At 41.4% G+C, this 20,059-nt stretch overlaps 1 protein-coding gene and 1 non-coding gene across 2 annotated transcripts in view; one reads left to right on the top strand and one right to left on the bottom strand.

The window, feature by feature from the left end:
* Nucleotides 1–4,047: 4,047 nt before the first annotated feature.
* The window catches only part of HHIP (hedgehog interacting protein), a 106,945-nt gene continuing 90,933 nt past the window's right edge, over nucleotides 4,048–20,059 (bottom strand). Inside the window, exons 11-13 of the mRNA XM_056855354.1 lie at nucleotides 19,194–19,275; nucleotides 7,382–7,530; nucleotides 4,048–4,311 (exon numbers count right to left, since the gene is read on the bottom strand). Of these exons, the coding sequence (XP_056711332.1) occupies nucleotides 4,118–4,311; nucleotides 7,382–7,530; nucleotides 19,194–19,275 (425 nt within the window). The 3' untranslated portion in view covers nucleotides 4,048–4,117. The remainder of the gene's footprint in view (nucleotides 4,312–7,381; nucleotides 7,531–19,193; nucleotides 19,276–20,059) is intronic.
* On the top strand, nucleotides 6,103–6,174 carry TRNAA-UGC (transfer RNA alanine (anticodon UGC)). Its single transcript has one exon. It is a non-coding gene; the product is annotated as a tRNA-Ala (tRNA).

The raw sequence follows: 20,059 nt of genomic DNA, 5'->3' as shown, positions 1-20,059 counted from the left end.
AAATGATGTATAAATGGTATTTAACACCAAAGAAATTAGCAAAATCATATGCTTCAATGTCACCAAATTGTTGGAAATGCAATAAAGAAATAGGATCTTTTCATCACGTGGTGGACTTGTGAAAAAGCTAAGAAATTTTGGGAGATGATATATAATGAAATAAGGTTGATTTTACAACAAAATATTTCTAAAACACCTGAAATGATGCTATTAAGTATGATACCGGATACCATTTTTACTCACAGAACCTTTTTGATGTATGCCACCACGGCTGCTCGATTGGTATGTGCAGCTAGATGGAAGACAGTTGAGATACCAGACAAAAAAGACTGGATAAAAAAGATGCTGGAACTGACCGAGATGGCGAAACTTACAGCTTTGATAAATCAGAATGATAATGTACAATTTTGGGGGGAATGGGAGGCTTGGAGAATGTACTGTGAAAATCATTTTTAATGGGACCATTTAAAGGATATTCTTTGATCTAATCCCTTGTTTATATTTTGTATTAATTTTTATATTAGGTATTGATTTAATAATATTGGATACGACGAGAACAGGTTAATTAAAATAATATTGGGATTAGTTCCGTTAGCAAAAGTTTATACAACTTAATTTTAGATGGAAGAGGGAGAGGGGGAAGTCATTTGATTGTTAAACTAGAGATATTACTTGTTTTTCTTTTTATTATTACTATTATATTGTTTTTGTTGATATGTTAAATGAAGAAAAATAAAAAAAATATTATAAAAAAAGAAAGAACTGCAGGTGAGAAGAGGCAGACAAAGAAAAAACTTGAACCCAAACACAAAAGCCATAGGCTCTTTTTGAGCCTGTTAACTGATTGCCCTACTGACCCCAGTTTTTACTAGGGGCAAAAGTTTCACTGTAAACTCCATCTTTAGGGTCTCATTGTGAGCTGCCAGGGTGTGAGATCAAATAGCAATGAAATTGTCACAGAAATTATTTAACTTTGTGCATGTTCATTACACAAAGTCATTACCACATACCATTAAAACTCTTTTAATTTTAGTCTCAAAGGGGTGAAGGAGAAAGACAAGGATCAAAGTTACTTACCAACCTTTTCAATAATTGGTGTGCTGTTCATAGCCATATGACTTGACTGAGAAAATTTGTTTCCATTGAAGTGTTCTCATGCTAAATTATGCACACATGGATGCCTAGTGGGGTGAGCTCTGTCTCCAAGGGATGGAACGGATCTTAAGCCATTTGCCAGTACACATTCCTTTCCATACTACCCCAGTTCAGTATTTTCATTGCTTAGGTTGGGCTATGAGGATGGTTACTCCAGCGTAGTATCACAAAACAGACATTAGGCCAATGTTATGGTACACTGACATAGCATGTCAAAATGAATGTCAGGGTCCCTGCTTTTACTAACAAAATAGTCTGATGGTTTCAAGTATTGTTCTATTATAACATGCTTCTTATGAACTAACACATGGGATGTTTGATGTATTAACTCACTTCAAGGACTTAACCTTCAATATTTCAAGACTTTAACTGGAATGATGCTAGGAGTTCCTGTAGAAAAAGCACAATGTCTCTTTTTAAGTTTGAGACTGAAAATATTTTCCTGTGGTAGCTAGTTTTCTCCCCCGCCCCCTGCAGCTCTGCAGGGAAATGCTTCAAACTGTTGGCTGTTTGAGCCCTCTAAATATGGAATGCTTATCAGTGTTGCAGTAACTTTATTTTTACTCGGACAGAGTTATGGGCAGTGTAATGCATAATAAAAATGCGGTATTTGATAGATTTGGACAGCTGTGTCATTCTCTAGAAGTTCACATTTTGTTAATGTCACCCCCACATTGAATAAGAGAAGATTAGATGGTAAGGTCAACTTACAAAAATGGTTGTCAGGACATTTTTTTTAATTGTAAAACTTTTTGTGATGTGATTCAGTAAAAAGACTATGGGGAGAAAGCAATGGAGACAAAGGCCTGCTATTAACCTACAGATGCAGGCTATTGCAGGGTTCATTGCAAGATTTGTCACACTGCTTAACCAATGATGTGCTAGCAGGACTGGAAGAGACCACCCTTTTCTGGGGGAAGAGGGCAATTTGGTCTCCATGCTCATTTAATCCTGAACCTTCTGTGAATAGAGTGACAGTTGGACCTACATTGTGCGAAATTACGCATGCACTTTTTAATGCAGACCATTGTTCACTAAGCACTCGACCAAGATTTCTCAACCAATTTCCATTTGTCATGAGGTCACTTGAAACTCAAGTGTAATACATAGGTGGATGGCAAGTGTCGATTCTGTGTCCTCCTTCTGTCTCTAAACCAAGACATTTGGGCAAGAAAAGCCACTATCACGTTTTGTTTCCAAATTAGTTGCACTAAAATGCAAGAAATCTCTCGGTGTCATTAGTGAAGGATTTGTGACACAGACATTTGCAGAGTCCATTTTAAATTTATCTTGGAACGTTTGGTTACAGGTTCAGGCTACCAAGCTTAAAAACCCCGGCACTGTTGGTAGAAGAACACTTATTTGATGAAGCACAGGAAGGAGAGCAGTCTTGTTCTTCCCATCTCTCTGTGTGGGAAGGCTACTCTGCGAAAATAATGACATGGAGGAATCGACATAAGCTGTAATTATGCACACACAGACCAGGCCACAGGTATTGCACAAAAAAGATTTTAAATTCTCAAGATGATCCTATAGTTCAAATAGGAATACTTTTACAATTCTGAATACAGCATGTACACCAAATTTATTGATACATTTACAAAAACAAACAAACAAGGGAACAGTATTCTGTTAACTTCCCCCCAAATTTACATTTTAACCATATTTGGCAAATAATCATATTTTTAATGATTTGTACAAGTATCCTCTTACACAGACAAGGTTAGCTGAAGTGAGCTCCCATCCAGTGACGTTTCATTCAGTGTGAATTCTGCGATAGATTCTAATAACATATAAACAGGCCAGTCGTAATATAGTGGAAAGAACTCTCTAAATATTACAGTGACTGGATCGGTGGTGATTCTCCGTTGATAAGGAATAAAAGTTGTCACAAGGATACATTTCTACATTAGGTCCACAACACATTAAAGAGTGTGTTTGCTCTTTCATCCCCCGTCATTCCAATTAAGTTGGAGAAAAATGTAACTTTAGTATTTTACAGGACATGGCAAAGCTGTTCATCTAGGTGATGTCTATATTATAAAAAAATAAAATAAAATAATATAAATATGTAACACAAACCCAGTGCTCATTGTTAAATAAGATATTCAATAAAAAGCAGTCCTTTTAGAATTGACTGGTTTTTAAAATATGCAGATATAATTTAATTAAGAACTTGAAACAGTGTGGAAATTAAACTGCAAGAGCCATATTTTTGCATCTATGCCAGGTTAAGTAGTTAAGTGCATAACATTCTGTTACATTGATAAACGTGTAGATTACAATCTTACAATGAATTGTTTATATAAGAATGCATTAAGGAGTTTTGAAATATTGCCTTATATGATCAGGTGGATTCACATGACTATTGTTCTTCAAATGATGACAGCAATTTTCATATGATAGCTTGGTAATTTGAAACTTCCCCTAGGTGAAAGCTCTTACCACAATAGACTTTGAATCTGGTTTAGACAATAGCTTCCAATGGAAGAAAAACTGGCAATGAATTTACCATAATATGAATTGGGTGACAACTGGCCATTTGAATCCACCTGCCATTTTTTGCACATTAACCAATGGTTAAAATTAATTTGTAATTACATTCAACCATCTCAAAACTCCTCTCTGATTGCTATAATTAAATAGTTACAGACATAAAATTGGTGGGACATCAAATAATTCTTGGTGACATAATGATCTTTGTGGTTAACAGTGGAATTCCTGTGTAAACTACTTCACATGAGGAAATATAATTTTAATATTCCACTAGTTATGCAACCAGATATTTGTGCGTGAATCATACATTTCTGTTTCTCTGAAAACGTTAAGGCAGATCTACAAACCCAATGGTATCACTGGAGTTAAAAAAGCAGGGTAACAGTCTTTTGTTTTTTTTTAAAGAAAAGAGAAGATTTAAAAATAAATGCCCATTGAAAATGTGGTATTCAAATCGTCCCGGAAACTATACAATGTAGCTGGTTAGATCCAGCAAATAGGATGTCATGTCTATGATCTGATCAAGAATACCTGCCCTTGTCACTCTTCGGATGTTTCTATCCACTTGTTCACACTGAAGACCAAGATATCCTTTTTTACACATGCATTTGTTTGGTCGTATGCAGACACCTCCATGTCGACATGCTGGGTCACATTTTGCTGTTAAAACAAAAGCTCTAATTAAGTGAGGTTCCTGAGGATTAGAAGCTTGGCCCTATGCACAAATGGGATCTACTTCTCGACCATGATATGAGTATCCATGTATGCCAGTTATTTTCCTCAGATAGCCTTCTGTTTGTGGTGCCCTCTCTTAGGACTGTCCATACAGCAACAGTTGGGTCATGGGTTTTCTCTGGAATGGCCTGCCAGCATGGGTAAGAAGAACATCTGAACTGGCTGTGTGTAGGAAGACACGCAAGGCAGTTCTATTTCAGAAGAGATTTGGTGGTGTGTAAACTGTATTTGGTAAATTTGTCTATGTTTATGAATCTGTCCATTTTTAATCTCTGTGTAATTAATTTCTATGTTTTTGTATTCTTGCAACATCTAATTGCTTTATTAATCACTTTACATCTAGGAAGACAGGGTGGGCTAATAAATAAATGAAATGTTGGAAGGCAGACTGTTTTCTAAGTTTTGGAATACACAGCTGGGATAAAATAAAAGACGGGGATAAAATTGAAATAGAAATATGTTGATTTATCAAGGTATCGTTCTAATATGGAACGTGTCTTAGGTCATTTATGCATGGTCGCTTTAACCTCCTTTATTACCCGTTTCAGCCAGGATCAAAGTAACCCGGGTTGGGGGAAACTGTATGCATTGGCTGTGTGCTAATGGAGGCACGAATACAGAAAAGCAGTCTCCCAAGTTCAAATCAAGTCCCACCCCTTTAAATACTGCTCTCTAATTGGCTGACTTCGCAGTACTCACCCTGAGAGAAGATCTCCTTCCCCCCAGACCCAACTGCCGCATTAAAAAGCATTTTAAGAACAAAAAACAAAAAACGGAGTAATCTGAAAGAATGGGGTGGGGGTGGGGGAGAAATCCAAACCTCGTTTCATAAAAGCCTTTCTTTTGCTCAGAAAGAGCTCCGAGGTAGCAGGAAGCACTTGAATCCCTGCCTCTTTACACACTGCTTCGTGATTGGCTGTGAGAGAAGCCAATCTTCTGTGCTTCCCCTGTTTGGCTATCAGCATGTTGCATGGAAGAGGGGTTTGGAAAAGGGTGGGGCGAAGCTCAACCTGAGAACAGAGTATGCATGCTCTGTGACTCCTGAATGAGCCAGGAAGAACGGTTTAATTCGGGCCAGAAGAGGAATGGGAAAAGCTGGGTTCGTTTTGCGTTGAAACAGCGTTGAACTTCCAAGGAATGAGGTAACGTGCATACTGAAAAATTTGATCCTGGCTGAAACAGGGAATAAAGGGGGGTAAAGCAACCATTCATAAATGACCCTAATTAACATTCATGCTCTATATGTAACAGTCTCTTTCTTTCTAGAGGTAATTTCAAGAAATCCCACCCATCATAAGCAGCATTCTAAAGTGAGCAGAGAAAAAAGATATAGCAATGAAATTAATAAATCAAAAAATTAATAAATCAAAAAAATAATTTTGTTCCAGAGATGGCTGTAATTTGTTTAGAAAGGGTGTGAGTGTTAGCTGTTGGAAAGATTAGTATGTCTTTCCCTAGCTTGACGACGTCTCCTTTAAACAGAGTAATTTGGTTTTCTTTGCCTCTGAGGACTGGGGAAGGCAAAGGTTTTCCAAGAAACAATCTCATGTTGCAAAGATATTTCTGCCTCACACACATATTGCACCTGTAGTCCAAATTATTCCCCCTGCCCCAGTCAACTACTTTATTTTTGCTCTGGAATTCAGAGAAATTGACTGAAAAGTTGTGCTTGGACAATATCTCCCTGACGGGCTAATGTAGTTGTATGCTTAGGGAGGAGCTGTGGCTCAGTGGTAGAGCCTCTGCTTTGCATGCAGAAGGTCCCAGGTTCAATCCCTGGCATCTCCAGTTAAAGGGACTAGGCAAGTAGATGATGTGAAAGACCTCAGCCTGAGACCCTGGAGAGCTGCTTCCAGTCTGAGTAGACAATACTGACTTTGATGGACCAAGGGTTTGATTCTGTATAAGGCTGCTTTATGTGCTTGGTGATGGTAACAAACCCTAAGTGTGTTTTCTCACTGCTGCAGTCTCATTATTCTCCATAATTGTTTCTTTCTGCTTTTATACATGCGTTTTAAATTTGGTTTTAGTTGGTTCTTGTAGGTTATACGGGCTGTGTGACCGTGGTCTTGGTATTTTCTTTCCTGACATTTCGCCAGCAGCTGTGGAAGGCATCTTCAGAGGAGTAATACTGAAGGACAGTGTCTCTCAGTGTCAAGTGTGTAGGAAGAGTAATATATAGTCAGAAAGGGGTTGGGTTTGAGCTGAATCATTGTCCTGCAAAAAGTATCAAAGGTAATGTGCTAATCATTGTCCTGTAAGTATCAAGATAATGTGCTAATGAGGGTGTGGTATGTTAATATGGAACTATTTGGCGAAACGTCAGGAAAGAAAATACCAAGACCCATGGTCACACAGCCCGGATAACATACAAGAACCAATGAACTCTGACAGTGAAAGTCTTCGACAATATTTTGGTTTTAGTTGTTTTTATGTTTTTTATAATAATAATTAATCTTTATTGCTCATTGACAAGCATTCATAATATAAGATTTTTATAGTGCTTTGATTTAACTGTTAGCTACCTTGTAACTCTGATTGTACATAAAGGCAGTTTAGGAATACAAACAAACAAACACACAAATAACATCCTTACATACTGCACATAAGCCAATTTCAGAATTCTTTTTGCACTGGTTATTAAATATCTATGGGCGAAAACGCATGGTCGCTTTAGCCTCCTTTATTCCGTTTCAGCCAGGATTCAGCCAGGATCGGACACATGCATTTCGCCAAATGTGCGTTCAGTCCTGGCTGAATCCTGGCTGAAACGGAATAAAGGAGGCTACAGCGACCATGCGTTTATGCCACAACTGAAGCAACTTTAGGATTCATATATCCAGGTTGAATTTCCCAACCTCTCCTTCCAGGCTTTTTCCTCCTCACTCATTCATTATTTACTGTTAGAAGCTTCAATATGTGCAGGTATTTAAAAACTTTGCTCAAAGCCTTGCTAATCAGACATTTTGCTGATTACTATGAATGGAGTACTAACCAGTTCTGCAGAATTCACCTTCCCAGCCTTGATTACAGCAACATTTTCCGGTGGGAGTGCAGTACCCATTTCGACAATGCCTTGAGCATTCAGATGTCAATATCTGGGCAGGAAGAGCTGATATTTTGCATTCTTCTGGGACTAAAGGTCTGTAGAAAAATATACAATCAACATACATATTTAAAAGTCAGGGTCAAAGAGAAATTGTTTACGCTCAGGCTAGATTCACTCCACCTTCTGCTACAAAGAAAGCTGTTTAAAATCACCTATGTTGTATGTACGCTGTGGAAAGTTAGATATTTCAGATGTTTCAGAGTTTTTATGACAATGAAACTTGCTGTTCTACAACAAGTATTACAAACTTAGCAAGAAATAACATTTTCAAGGAAGCCCTTTAGATACAATTCCATCAACAAGGATGTCATATCAGAATTATCTGGCTATCTTGTACATTTCCTTATAAACCTGTTTCCCCCCCTAGTTGGCTAAGAATGATGTTCTCATTGTGTGAGGCCAAACACTCAAGTACCACTAATTACAGCAGGGAATAGTGTGGCTGATATAATCACCGACAGCATAATCCTAAATACCAACTCTTTTTAGGATTGCCCTGTGATGCTTGTAATGTTTTTAATCAGAAGTGAAAGAGCTATCTATCCATACATCCCACAAGGTGCAATTCATAAGGACTGCTATACACACATCCAATTAAAAACCGCTGGCAAATGTAGCACTCCATTATCACACACTTTTACTTGGAAGGTGTGTTCAGGATCAACACATCACAAAGAAAATGGGACAGTATTTTCATTAGTGTTATTTGGTATATACATGAAATTAAATGGCTTTTCTGGTCTTATGATAGTTTAATCTTATATTCTAATAGCCATATGGACCCATCTCCAGATACTTAAATCTGTAGAATGGGGCCACAGAGACAAAAAACAGATAGTTCTGCAAACTTGTGGGACCCTCCCAGGTTTGCAGATAAATCTGAGAACTTCAAACAAAAATAGAGGGGGGGGGTTAAATTCCCTTTAAACACAACAACACTGTCCCTGCTTGTGCACACAATAAGACTCTGTCAACTGGCCTTATCTTCCCTCCTAGCAGCAGAGGGAGCAGATGAAGGACATGCTGTGCCCAACAGTTGGAGGAAGAGTTGGAGTAGTCACTGTTGCCACCACTTGAGCTAGACAGGCAGAGGCTGCAACCAAAGGGCGGGGGGGGGGGGGGGGAGAGAGAGGAAAAACAGTGGTGTTACTCCCTGTGGACAGGTAAGGAGGAGTGGGAGCTGCTCCCCCCCCCCCGTTGAGCTGCAGAGGTGGGGAACAGCAGGAGCCAGCAGGTGGGTAGGTCAGTAAGCAGGGGGGGAGGAGGAGAGAAGGCAATGAGAGTGTGACACAGCTGCCCCAGGCAGTTTTTCAAAATGCAAGATGCAACATGGATTTTCAACCCTTTGTGTGGGAAAGCCAGTGGGCCAGGGAGGGATTTGGAACACAGAAATAATGGGGGGGATGGTTAAGTGCCTTTTTCCTCCCTTCCTTAGTTCTTGCCAAATTCTCTTCTGAAATGACTTGACTTTTTTAAAAAAAGTGTCCAAGTACACAGATTAGCATGTAACACACAGTTAAGTCCTAAAACAGTGAACTCGCCAGCATTCCTATATCCATTTGCTGCTAGGTTTAGAATCATACAATCATAGATTTGGAAGGGGCCATACAGGCCATCTAGTCCAACCTCTTGCTCAATGCAGGATCAGCCTAGAGCATCCTTGACAAATGTTTGTCCAGCCACTGCTTCAAGACTGCCAGTGAGGAGGAGCTCACCACCTCCTTAGGTAGCTGATTCCACTGTTGAATAACCGTTATTGTAAATACCCCCCATATCCAGCTGGTACCTTTCCATCCGTAATTTAAACCCATTATTGTGCGTCCTATCCCCTGCTGCCAATAGGAACAGCTCCCTGCCCTCCTCTAAGTGACATCCCTTCAAATATTTAAAGAGAGCAATCATGTCTTCCCTGAACCTCTTCTTCTCCAGACTAAACATTCCCAAGTCCCTCGGCCTTTCCTTGTAGAGCTTGGTCTCCAGGCCCCTGATCATCCTGGTCGCTCTCCTCTGCACCCGCTCCATTCTGTCCACATACTTTTTGAAGTGAGGCCTCCAGAACTGCACACAATACTCTAGGTGCAGCCTGACCAATGCAGTGTACAGTGGTCCCCCCCATGCCTTTTCAGGTACAGAAACAGCCATTGTTATTAGACTCAAATGTAGTTATATTTTGTAATCACTGAATCATTTTATTTTCCTAGAAATCTTAGCTGTTAGATTCAAATGTTATCATTCAAACACTATTTTGTAACTAGAATACTTCTAATCCACTTTGAGTCCCAGTGAGAAAGGCTGACTATAAATAAATACCAATCATCGATAAAATAAATATATGAAGTTGAAATATGGTTTTGAATTTCTGAAGGGATTTTAAGAGAATTATGCTTGTATTTCTGCTGTGCTGGTATGTCAGGTGTGCATAGATGCATAGGTGCCCAAGGGCTGTATTTTCAATTGAACTTTACATGCACACAAACACACAAAATCAATAACTAATTTTGAAAACTACTTAGTAATACAATTGAGCACAAATGATCATCCAACCCCCCTGGAAGCAGTAGGGACCCCACTTAAAGCTATCTTTGTTCAGGTGGGGCGAAGGGGTAGAGAACAAAAGCAAGAAAAAGCATGACAATGCAAACATTTACTAGTTCATTTCTCTTTAAACCAAAAATCACCACCTGCAAATAAATTTTATTTCCTGGTAAGTGACTACTTTCTCCAGAATAAATACAGCATCCCTTCAGGTATGATTTTTCAATCTATTTGCTTTCAATACTGGGAGGCATGCCAAGAGCTCAAGATTTGATTTACTGTGGGGGAAATGAGTGGGGAGGAAGTAAAAGACCCTTCTCTCCTTTCAAATTTTTAAACTCAGCAGCATATCAAATTTATTCTTATATGGTATACTTGTTCATGACCCCTAGTCTTTAAGAAATCCTGTCATATTTGAAAACTAGTCCCCAGCGGAGCCTGTATCAGTGTTAATAGCTGCGAGGTCAATGCAACTGCTAAACAGTTTGTATTACTGTCAGGGTGGTCATGAAAACAACACCTGCAGCATGAGGCCTTGGCAGCTGGGTCAACAGGCACTGTGGGAATTTATCAATTTAGGGGGCCACTTGCATAGCACTTTGACGGATGAATTGAGAAAGAACTGGCTTACGGGGCTAAAGCTGCTCAATTATGTATTACATTCTTTACGACGGCTGAACAGCCAGCTTCTTGCAGGCACCAGGAAAACACACACACACAGGGAAAATATGTGGAATAGGTGTTTTTTTTGCCTTATAGAGTGAAGTACACGGAGATCTCCTTAAATGCTAGTATTAGAAATATGGAAGTCAAGGGGGAGTGGAAAAGAAAACATTAGATATGGAAGATATATAAAAAAAAGTTCTCCCATAATCAACAATGCTCATGTTAGGCATTCAAAGAGCTTAATGCGTATGTTTTGCCTATGGGCGAATCATTCCCCCTCCCCATTTTAAAAGCTAAACTGTATATGTAGAAGCATTTATTCTGGCCTTCTATGACTGCAAATGACTTTGAGGATTAAGTATGTTTTTGAACCCAAGGGGATCTCATGGTCCACCTGGGCGAGTTACCAAGTCAACTGCAGCTTGCTAACAGCTTCATGTTGCGTAATTCTGCATTATTATTCAAATGCGGTCAGGTATGTGAAGATAATTGCTGACAAGATGTTTTATATTGTGCATGTCACTGAACAAGAGCCTGGAATGTTTTCAGCAAAGCACTATACCCTTAAGCTGGATTTACCAGATACCAAACCATGTTGCCTCCACTTTAATGCTTATAAATATTACTTCACATCACTTAGGGTTAGCGTGTGCCTGAATAAAGTCTTTTATGATACAAGTGCCTGTGAATCGGAAGATCCCAAAAGCTCAAAACAGTGAGCCAGATAAAATTCTTACCACACATTTCTGCAGTCCAGGGGTAAATACAATACTCTGGAAGAAACTACTCTTCCTTAAGTTTGGCTGAAAGGTCTATGGCAACGAGTGATGGTACGGTCATGTTAGGATACTAAGTTTGCAGTCAATCACAGCTCTCTTTAAGCAGTATATAAAGCTCAGCCAGGACATTCATATCTCAGATGAGTGTGTGCAACATGGGGGTGAATCTCTCTTTGGCCTCCTGTTGGGCGCACTTAGGCCCACTTTTCACGGAAGATTTTGATGCTCTCTTGCCTCGGAGCAACAAAAAAAGGCGATTTAAATTTATTTTTCATGGGCGCGATTTAAATTCATGTTTTCATGTCCCCGTCAATCCAGAAGTAGTTTTGGTTTTTCATGAGACCAAAGCAAGCAGTATTCTACAACGATTTGGTCTGTCCCGTTCTGAAAAGCTCATGGTTTATGCCCGCCCCCAACTCCGCCCAGAGGATTACCCAGTGCAGTTCACCTCTGTGGACACAGCCCCAGCCAAAAAAAGCACCAGTCCCTCTGGTTTCCTTATATAACTTTTCTATTTACCATGCTCCCCATCCTCCCCCCCCCCGTACTTGGCCACACACACCCTTTCCCAGACTTTGACAGATGGTCATCATTGTGCCCCCCACCCCCACCCCGTAGAGCTCTGGCTATCCATTGCCAGGAACCTCCATCCAGATAGAGAAGGGAGACCCAGAGCAGACTGGCTGCCCCTCTTCAGAAGGGTGACGGGAGTTTTGGCTTGGATTTGAAGGAGGGAGATCTGTCCTGCCTTGGAGGGAGGCTGTCCCCCGGGCTTGAAACTCTCCTAGCCAATCGCCGTTCACAGGGGAGGAGAAATTAGCCGACATGGGCGGGGACAATTGGTCCGAACCCAGGAACGTTTTTCATGGAGCGAAAAAAAACGCGTAGCAACCAAAGAACGGACCAACACAAGTTTGAGAAGACGCGGAGCTGACGTGGTTTTTCTGCTAAACCTCGAAGCGTTCATGAAAAATCAAATATTTGCCGCAAGGCAAAACAAAGACGAAACCGTGCCAAACCTCCGTGAAAAAATGACCTTAGAATGCACATGAGGGTGGACTTGGGTGATGGGAACTCTAGAGGAAGGGCACGTTGCACTAATGGACCAACACAAGTTTGAGAAGATGCGGAGTTGACGTGGTTTTTCTGCTAAACCTCGAAGCGTTCATGAAAAATCAAATATTTGCCACAAGGCAAAACAAAGATGAAACCGTGCCAAACCTCCGTGAAAAAATGACCTTAGAATGCACATGAGGGTGGACTTGGGTGATGGGAACTCTAGAGGAAGGGCACGTTGCACTAATGGCCAGAGATGACAGCAAACACTGATTGGCTGGGGGTACCCTGTTCAGGGGACCATAGAATTGGAAAATTGGTCCAATCTACTTGAAATATGGGGGTTATTTAAAGGACTGGCACCAGCAGCTCCACTGCAATTTTGGTGCCTGTTCCGTCAAAAACACACTCTCAGCCACCCGGGAAGTTTCCCCATAGGGAATAATGGACCCCCAAAAAATTCAGATCCCCCCCCCCAAACTCAAATTTGAATACCATATCAGTATTGAAGTTTGGGAATGCCAATATTTTTCAAGTCCAATATACCCTAATCCTCCCCCCAAAACACCCTCTTGAAACTGACAAAGAAACCGGAAACTGACAGAAGCAACTTGGCAAGCCCATTGAACTCCCCAAGACACAAAAACAAAAGGAGAAAAGGGGTGGGGGGGGGAAAGGAGGGGAAACAGTCCACAGGAGCCTGCAAACACTGGCTCCTGATTTTCCTGGTAAATCCCAAACATTTCCTGAATTTTCCATGATCTCCCCCCCCCCCAAAAAAAATCTTTGAAATATTTGGGAGAGCCGAATATACCTGAAAAATACCTATAAGTTATTTTTGAGGAATATTTTTGGCTTCGGTGTATCTGAATGTGCACCCCTACTCATTACTGTTCTTGTGCCTATTCTGGCTGTTTCTAGGCATCCTTCCAACAGAGGCAGATGCTTGGCCCAACCAACAGGCCAACCAACAGCTGCAGTGGCTAGTGTGCACCTAGCTGTTCTGATTTGCGGTTGCAATCTTTCCTGTTCTAACATAGTTATTTTACCATTGCAAGCAGCTTAACAGATCACCAGAGGGGCACCTGTGAAGGGGATGAAGTGACAGGGACAGCTCTGCTTGTGATTTTTTCAGACCATTAATGCAGCTTTCAAAGGCACAGGAGTCTTGCTACACCAAGAATGCTGGGAACCTCATTCATCTTACTGGGTGCTATTCAATAAATGAGATGTTTCCTATGCCTGTCTCTGGTTGCAACTACCTTCAGTGGTCTAGAGAATGGGATTCATACTAGGATGGGGCTGACAGAGTCTGTAGCTTTTCTGTAGCAAGAAGAAGAGGCAGGCTTGTTCCTGTTCACAACCCCCTGAATATTGCTGGTGTGTGACAAAGCATGCAGGCTACATGATCTGAAGGGAACATGAAGAATCACAATACATTCCTGACCTTTGAGGCCACAGCACCGTTGGGGCCCCCTGCGCCGGCATCCAGGCTACTTACACCGGCCCCAATACTGGCGGGGAGGCCCAGATGCCAGTCTCTGGGTGCTGCCGCGGCAGCGCCACCCCGGGACACAGGTATAAAGGCCCACACTGGCATTCCAGGAGGTGTTCCGGCATCCCGGGAGGTGTTCCTGGGGCAAGCCGGGGAGAGGAGCTTTGTTAGGTAGCCTCCTGTTCCCTTTCTCCCCTGGTATGCTGGTGGTGAGAAGAGCGAGGCTGTGCCTGATTTTTAGCAGGCGCAGCCTCAGTTTTCTCAATGGCTCGAAAAGCCCCATTTTAAGAGAAAAAAGCCTTTCAAAGGCTTTTTTCGAGCTGCTGGTGGCCATGGAACGGCTTAGGAGGCACCGCAGCGGCACCTCCTCTCCGCCATCCCCAGCCACCAGCAGCTCAGGAATGCGCTGTAAGAGATCTAGTTGTGTTCTGTGTGCGTGGGGGGCAGGGTGACACAAGGGATACATGACGGCATCACTGGTCATCTGCTTCCAATATCTGGCTGGTCCTGGGTATCATCAGCATTCTGCTCCATGATTGGTGGGCCTCAATGACATCACTATGGATTCTCCTACAGATAATGTGCTCTCAGCTCTTCGGAATAGGTTTTTATTTGCCACTTCTTTTCTCTGCCATCAGTGATGTGCCAGCACCTGGGATTTAGGTTTCAGCTGTCAGTTTGTCTGTACCATTGAACAGGGTCAACATATGCTTACCTGGAAAGGATTTTACTACTGTAAGAGATGCATTGCTGAGTGGCAGCTTGGCAGTGATAAAATTCCTCATACTGTATGCAGAAATGTACACAGAGGTGTTGAAATCTGATACTACTGGGATGTTTGGAAGCAATGACAGAAACTTTGTTCAGATTCGGCCCTGTTGACTTTTTGAAGTGATCCTTTGCTTCTTAGGGATGGGAAAAGAAGTACCCAGTGTGCACTGAATGCAATATATTTGTACCTCTCTACCTACAGCAAGTGTTATGGGCTCTAAGTCCTAAAAAGTTACCCATTCAGTGAAAGTAGGCAGAAAAGAAACATAGGATTTTTTCAAGGGAGAGGGGAATTATCCACTTGTATTGATGAGAAGATAAAATATTATAGGAATTCAAGAAAAGCACGGAACTGACTTTTAATCAGTTAGCTAGCCTACAGAATTTAGGGCCCTACAAATGGCTGTCCTCATACAATGACCCCAAAGTCACTGGCAGCCTCCCAGCATAGCTGATGTCTCATGGAGGTGTTGACTGCATGGAATGACACTTCTGTTTATGTGGTGGAAATGGGGCTGCTGAAATTTGATGGATGTACTGAAGTGGGACTTCCCTGCCCCCCCTCCTGTTGCTACCCTGAAATACCTCTCCAAATCCCACTTCTGTGCAAAAGGGGACCCTCAAAAGCAGGGCAGGAGCTGGAGATCTGCAGTGGGAATGGTGGATCAGGGAAACTCATTTCCTTTTCTATCACAGAAATCTTCCATGAGATTCAAGTTATTAGCTCAAAAATGTTTGGATCTGGGTAAATTTGACAGACAGAAACATTTATTGCGGCATTACGCCAATAAGAATTTGAAAGTGTCCAATTTGCTGTTACACTGTTTTCTTGCATGACCACTCAGCTTTCTTGCACCTGCTGTCTCCCATGTTGTCTGCTACCACCTCCAAATTTGAAAGGCACACATTAAAGAGAAACAGAATTAACTCTGACATTTGTAGCTGAGACTTAGTGCCATCCTAAGTGCCATCCTCAGTGCCATCCTAAGCAGAATTAGTGTTACTAAGGCCAATGATTTCAATAGGCTTAATAACAATTCAACTCTGCTTAGGCTGGGACTGTTTCTGTGTCTTCATTTCCTGACCATGAACCCAGCTAATCCTGCAATCAGTTCTTCAGATCACTTCTCAGATAGATGCCACTGACTGCACAGGATCAAAACACATGGAATATATTCTATCCATGTATGAGTTAAAGGATGCATTCAACTTCACGCACAGAAAGGGGACAAGCTACAAACAATATACAGGTTGAGTATCCCTTATCCGGACATCCAATATCCAGACTGATCTGAAAACCGGACCTTTCAAGCTGGCTGCCCGGCCTCTCCTGACTTCCGAGAGGCTGGGCCATGCGGATCTGACTCACATCCCCACCGCCCCGCCTCTCTGAAGTCTGGTGAGATAGTTACACCTTTGCTTTCTGATGGTTCAACGTACACAAAATTATTAAAAATATTGTTTAAAATTACATTCAGGTTATATGTATAAAGTGTATATTTAAACATATACAAAACATAAATGAATTTGGGTCCCATCCCCAAGGTACCTCATTATGTACACGTAAAAATTCCGGAATATTCCAAAATACGGGAAAATCCAAAATATGGACCACTTCTGCTCCCAAGCAGTCCGGATATGGGATATTCAACCTGTATACAAATTGGTCAAATATGACCCAAATGAGTATGAACTCTGGGAACACTGCCTCTTCTCCAGTTAATATCATTTATTCCTTGGACTGGGCAAGAACAGCTGCAAGCTGCAATGACCAAGAGGCTACTGAGCAGGTAAAAAGCTGTTTGACATGATGCAGTGCTCAAGATGAACTTTGTCAGGAAATATTGAGATTTTGCACAAGGGAGTTCAATCGCTGTACGTTTGCCTGGTGTTTGTGTCGAAGTATGCAACATGCCTAATCCATACGTCATCCTGCCACATGCAAGATCAAGAGAAGATAGCCTGCCTTGCTGTCCATTCACAAGATCCTCAACTAAAATAAGACAAAATGCACTTAAGGCTCTAGAACAGGGATGGGAAACCTCAGGCCCGGGGGCCATATGCGGCCCCCGAGGACATTTTTTGTGTTTGTGTGTGTGTGTGGGGGGGAGGGGAAGGGAGGGGAGGGGGGAGGCCGTGGCCCGGAAGCGTGGGCTGGCGTGCGCGGTTGTGTGTGTGTGTGGGAGGCTTTTCTCTTTTCTTCCTCTTTTTCTGTCACTCGTTCTCCTTTCTTTCCCTTTCTTTCTCCCTCTTTTTCTGTCTCTTTCTTTGTCTCCCTCTGTCCTTTTCTTTTTCTTTCTTTCTTTCTTTCTTTCTTTCTTTCTTTCTTTCTTTCTTTCTTTCCTTCCTTCCTTCCTTCCTTCCTTTCTCCCCCCTCTCCATTTCTTTCTCCCTTTCTCTCTCTTTCTCCCTCCCTCCCTTTTCCTCTTTCTCTGTTTTCCTTCCTTTCTTGCCGATTGACTGCGGGCTGCACCCCCCTGGTGCCTCGTTTGCTGGGGCCCACTGCTGGCTGCTCTCCCGCCTGGGAGGGGGGAGTGGGGGCGCCCTGCAGGCCTTGTCTGTGTGGCCTCCCCTGGGGTTGCCAACCTCCAGGTGGTGGCTGGAGACCTGGCAACCCTAGCCTCTTCCGCCACCGAGAGATGTACACCTGGTATGGCCCCCGAATGATGTTATAAATGTGCAAATGGCCCTTGGCAGGAAAAAGGTTCCCCACCCCTGCTCTAGAATAACCAATCTATAATTACAATCTCTACTATTTTATGTATACTTTGGAGGATTTTATCCCTTTATTTCAGTTTTTTAATCTCCACTTCATCTTTATCTTTTGTATTACCAATTCATAACTATTTATGTATATATTTAATTATATTTTTTTGGGATATTTGATGGTTTATGACTACAAATAAAGTCTGATTCTGATTCTGGTTTACAAGATCCAGTGCTGCTGTGTCTGAGCAATGAAGGAGTCCTGTGAAGATAGGCAGGGCAAACCAGCACCTATATTGCCACACATGCAAAGTGTTGCACGTGGAAGAATGATAATGCAATGCAGATGACTGCCTAATACTAGCTGAGCATAGTTTTTGACTGAAAACTGCATTAAATATGTGAGTAACTATTTCACTGTAGTTTTGTATGTGTCAAAACATCAGAAATATAAACTCCCATAGTGCTATTTAATAACTATCTTTTCGCTTTTCCATTTGTATTAGTTTCATTTCAAATTCGTGCCAGAATACACAGTGTCATTAGCATGGTTTTTGTTTCTCTCTTGTCTTATTCCAGCCTCTGTGCCATGCATTAACTAGCTAACCAAGAACTCTGCATTGGGAGGTCTGGCCTTTCAGGTATGTCATTTTGAGACCACCCTAATCGCCGAGGCAACAGGAACACAAAGCCAAGGTCAAACAAAGCAGCCCCCTTGTAATGAGATACTAATAATGGATTAAAGGTGTAAAATTCACCTAAGTCCACACACCAACAGACTAAACAATCCACATGAAACTGGGCAAATATATATAAAATCCTTGACTGACTGCAGTAACATCTGCTTCGTAATTAATAACACTACATTTGGGTGGCAGATCCACGACAAAGAATTAGAGCTCTACTGTAATCTATAATGCTACTCATGTATTGTTAGGTTGTTCATAGTTCTAGAAGACTTGTGCCCAAGGCACAAAAATGTTTGACATGATGCAGTGCTCAAGATGAATCCAAAATCCAAGGCGTTATAGATTAGTTATTGCATGTATTTCCAAGCATCTGTCACATATTCTACCTGCTAGTTGTCCATAAGACCCCACCCACCCATAGTCAACTGATGACTGTGTTCTTCAGGATACTTTAATGGTTTTTTATTTATATTATCTGGAAGATATACAGTACTGATGTAAGCAGGACTGGGAAAGATCAGGACTTCCCTGTTCACAGGGCAGTCACCCTGGCTTTGCTGCAATCTTTCTTGACAGGTTGTTTAGGATCGATCTCAGGAAAGCCAGGGAAAAGCCAGAAGGTGCACAAAAGCACCCCAATGCTGCATGGAAGCAGGAACCCCCCCCACTTCCCATCAGTAGCCAAGCCAAGCCAAATGCCCAGTGAAGAAGTAAATCAATCCTATGTACAACTGCCCCAGCACAAAAGTGGCAAGGTTCTTCTTCACCACAATAGATCGCTACTGAGGCAGATGGTGGGCTATACTTGAAACACACTACAAATCACATTTCTCAGTTTAGCTATGAGTAGGTACAACTCCAGAATCCTTCTGATTCCACTGCAGCTTGTTTCCAAAAAAGGGGTGAAGAGTCAGAATCTAAATTATTCTTTCCTCTGTCATACCTGGAAATCAGAATGATAGCTTAAAGACTGCACTTTATTTCTGTACAGTATTTCTTACCTTTTGGGGTCAATTATTTTATACAGTTTTCCATTGTGAGACTGTGTCATGCTTTTACTGCTTCCTAAGATGTAAACTTCACCTGTCAGACAAAATCATACCATAAATCAATATTGGTATACACAAATGTGTGATTCTAAACAGAGCTGGCAACTTTCTAAGTCCACTTGAAGGCAATAGATTTAAAAGGATCTAATTCTGTTCAGGATTGCATTGTAAAGTACTTTATGGTTTATGTGACAATGTTGTAATGTATCCTTTTCATGGGCCTCTTAACAGGGGCATGTACATCATAATAATTATCTCGCTCATTTTCACAACAACTATGATTTGTATTTTATTTCAATAACGGGGAATAGAAGCTGAGTAACTTGCCCAAGGAAACTCAGAAGATTCATGTATGAGCAGGAAACTGCATCTAGGTCTTTCTGGTCCAAGTATGAAGATCACTTCTAAAGGTACATTTTGTTCTTCGTCTCAACACCTGATTTGTTCTACTTTTATGTAAATATATAGGTTTGATCTACTCAGCTTTTTTGACTGGTAAAAAAGGAAAAAGGAGTCCCCTTTCACTGCCAAAGAAGGTTATGCAGGGATCATGAGATCGGCATGTACAAAAGCCATGTGCAATAGGAATTGTAGTAAGAAGGGGAATTATGTGAGATTGAATGAAAAAGCCGGCTGGATCCAACCCATTGTTACTAAAAGCCTTAGCACAGAATGTGTAAGCAATCATGGTATATAATGCTATTCATAATGCATTTTAAGTAATAATGGAGACAGCGACTAGATGTAAGTAGAACAATGCTTAGGAATACTTTACTAGTAATTTTGTTAAAGAAACAGAAACAAAAGAAAAGCAACTG

This window comes from Euleptes europaea, chromosome 9 (genome assembly GCF_029931775.1).
Source record: "Euleptes europaea isolate rEulEur1 chromosome 9, rEulEur1.hap1, whole genome shotgun sequence".
Lineage (NCBI taxonomy): Eukaryota > Metazoa > Chordata > Lepidosauria > Squamata > Sphaerodactylidae > Euleptes > Euleptes europaea.
The sequence above is the reverse complement of the archived record's forward strand: the minus strand, read 5'-3'. Positions and strand labels throughout refer to the sequence as shown.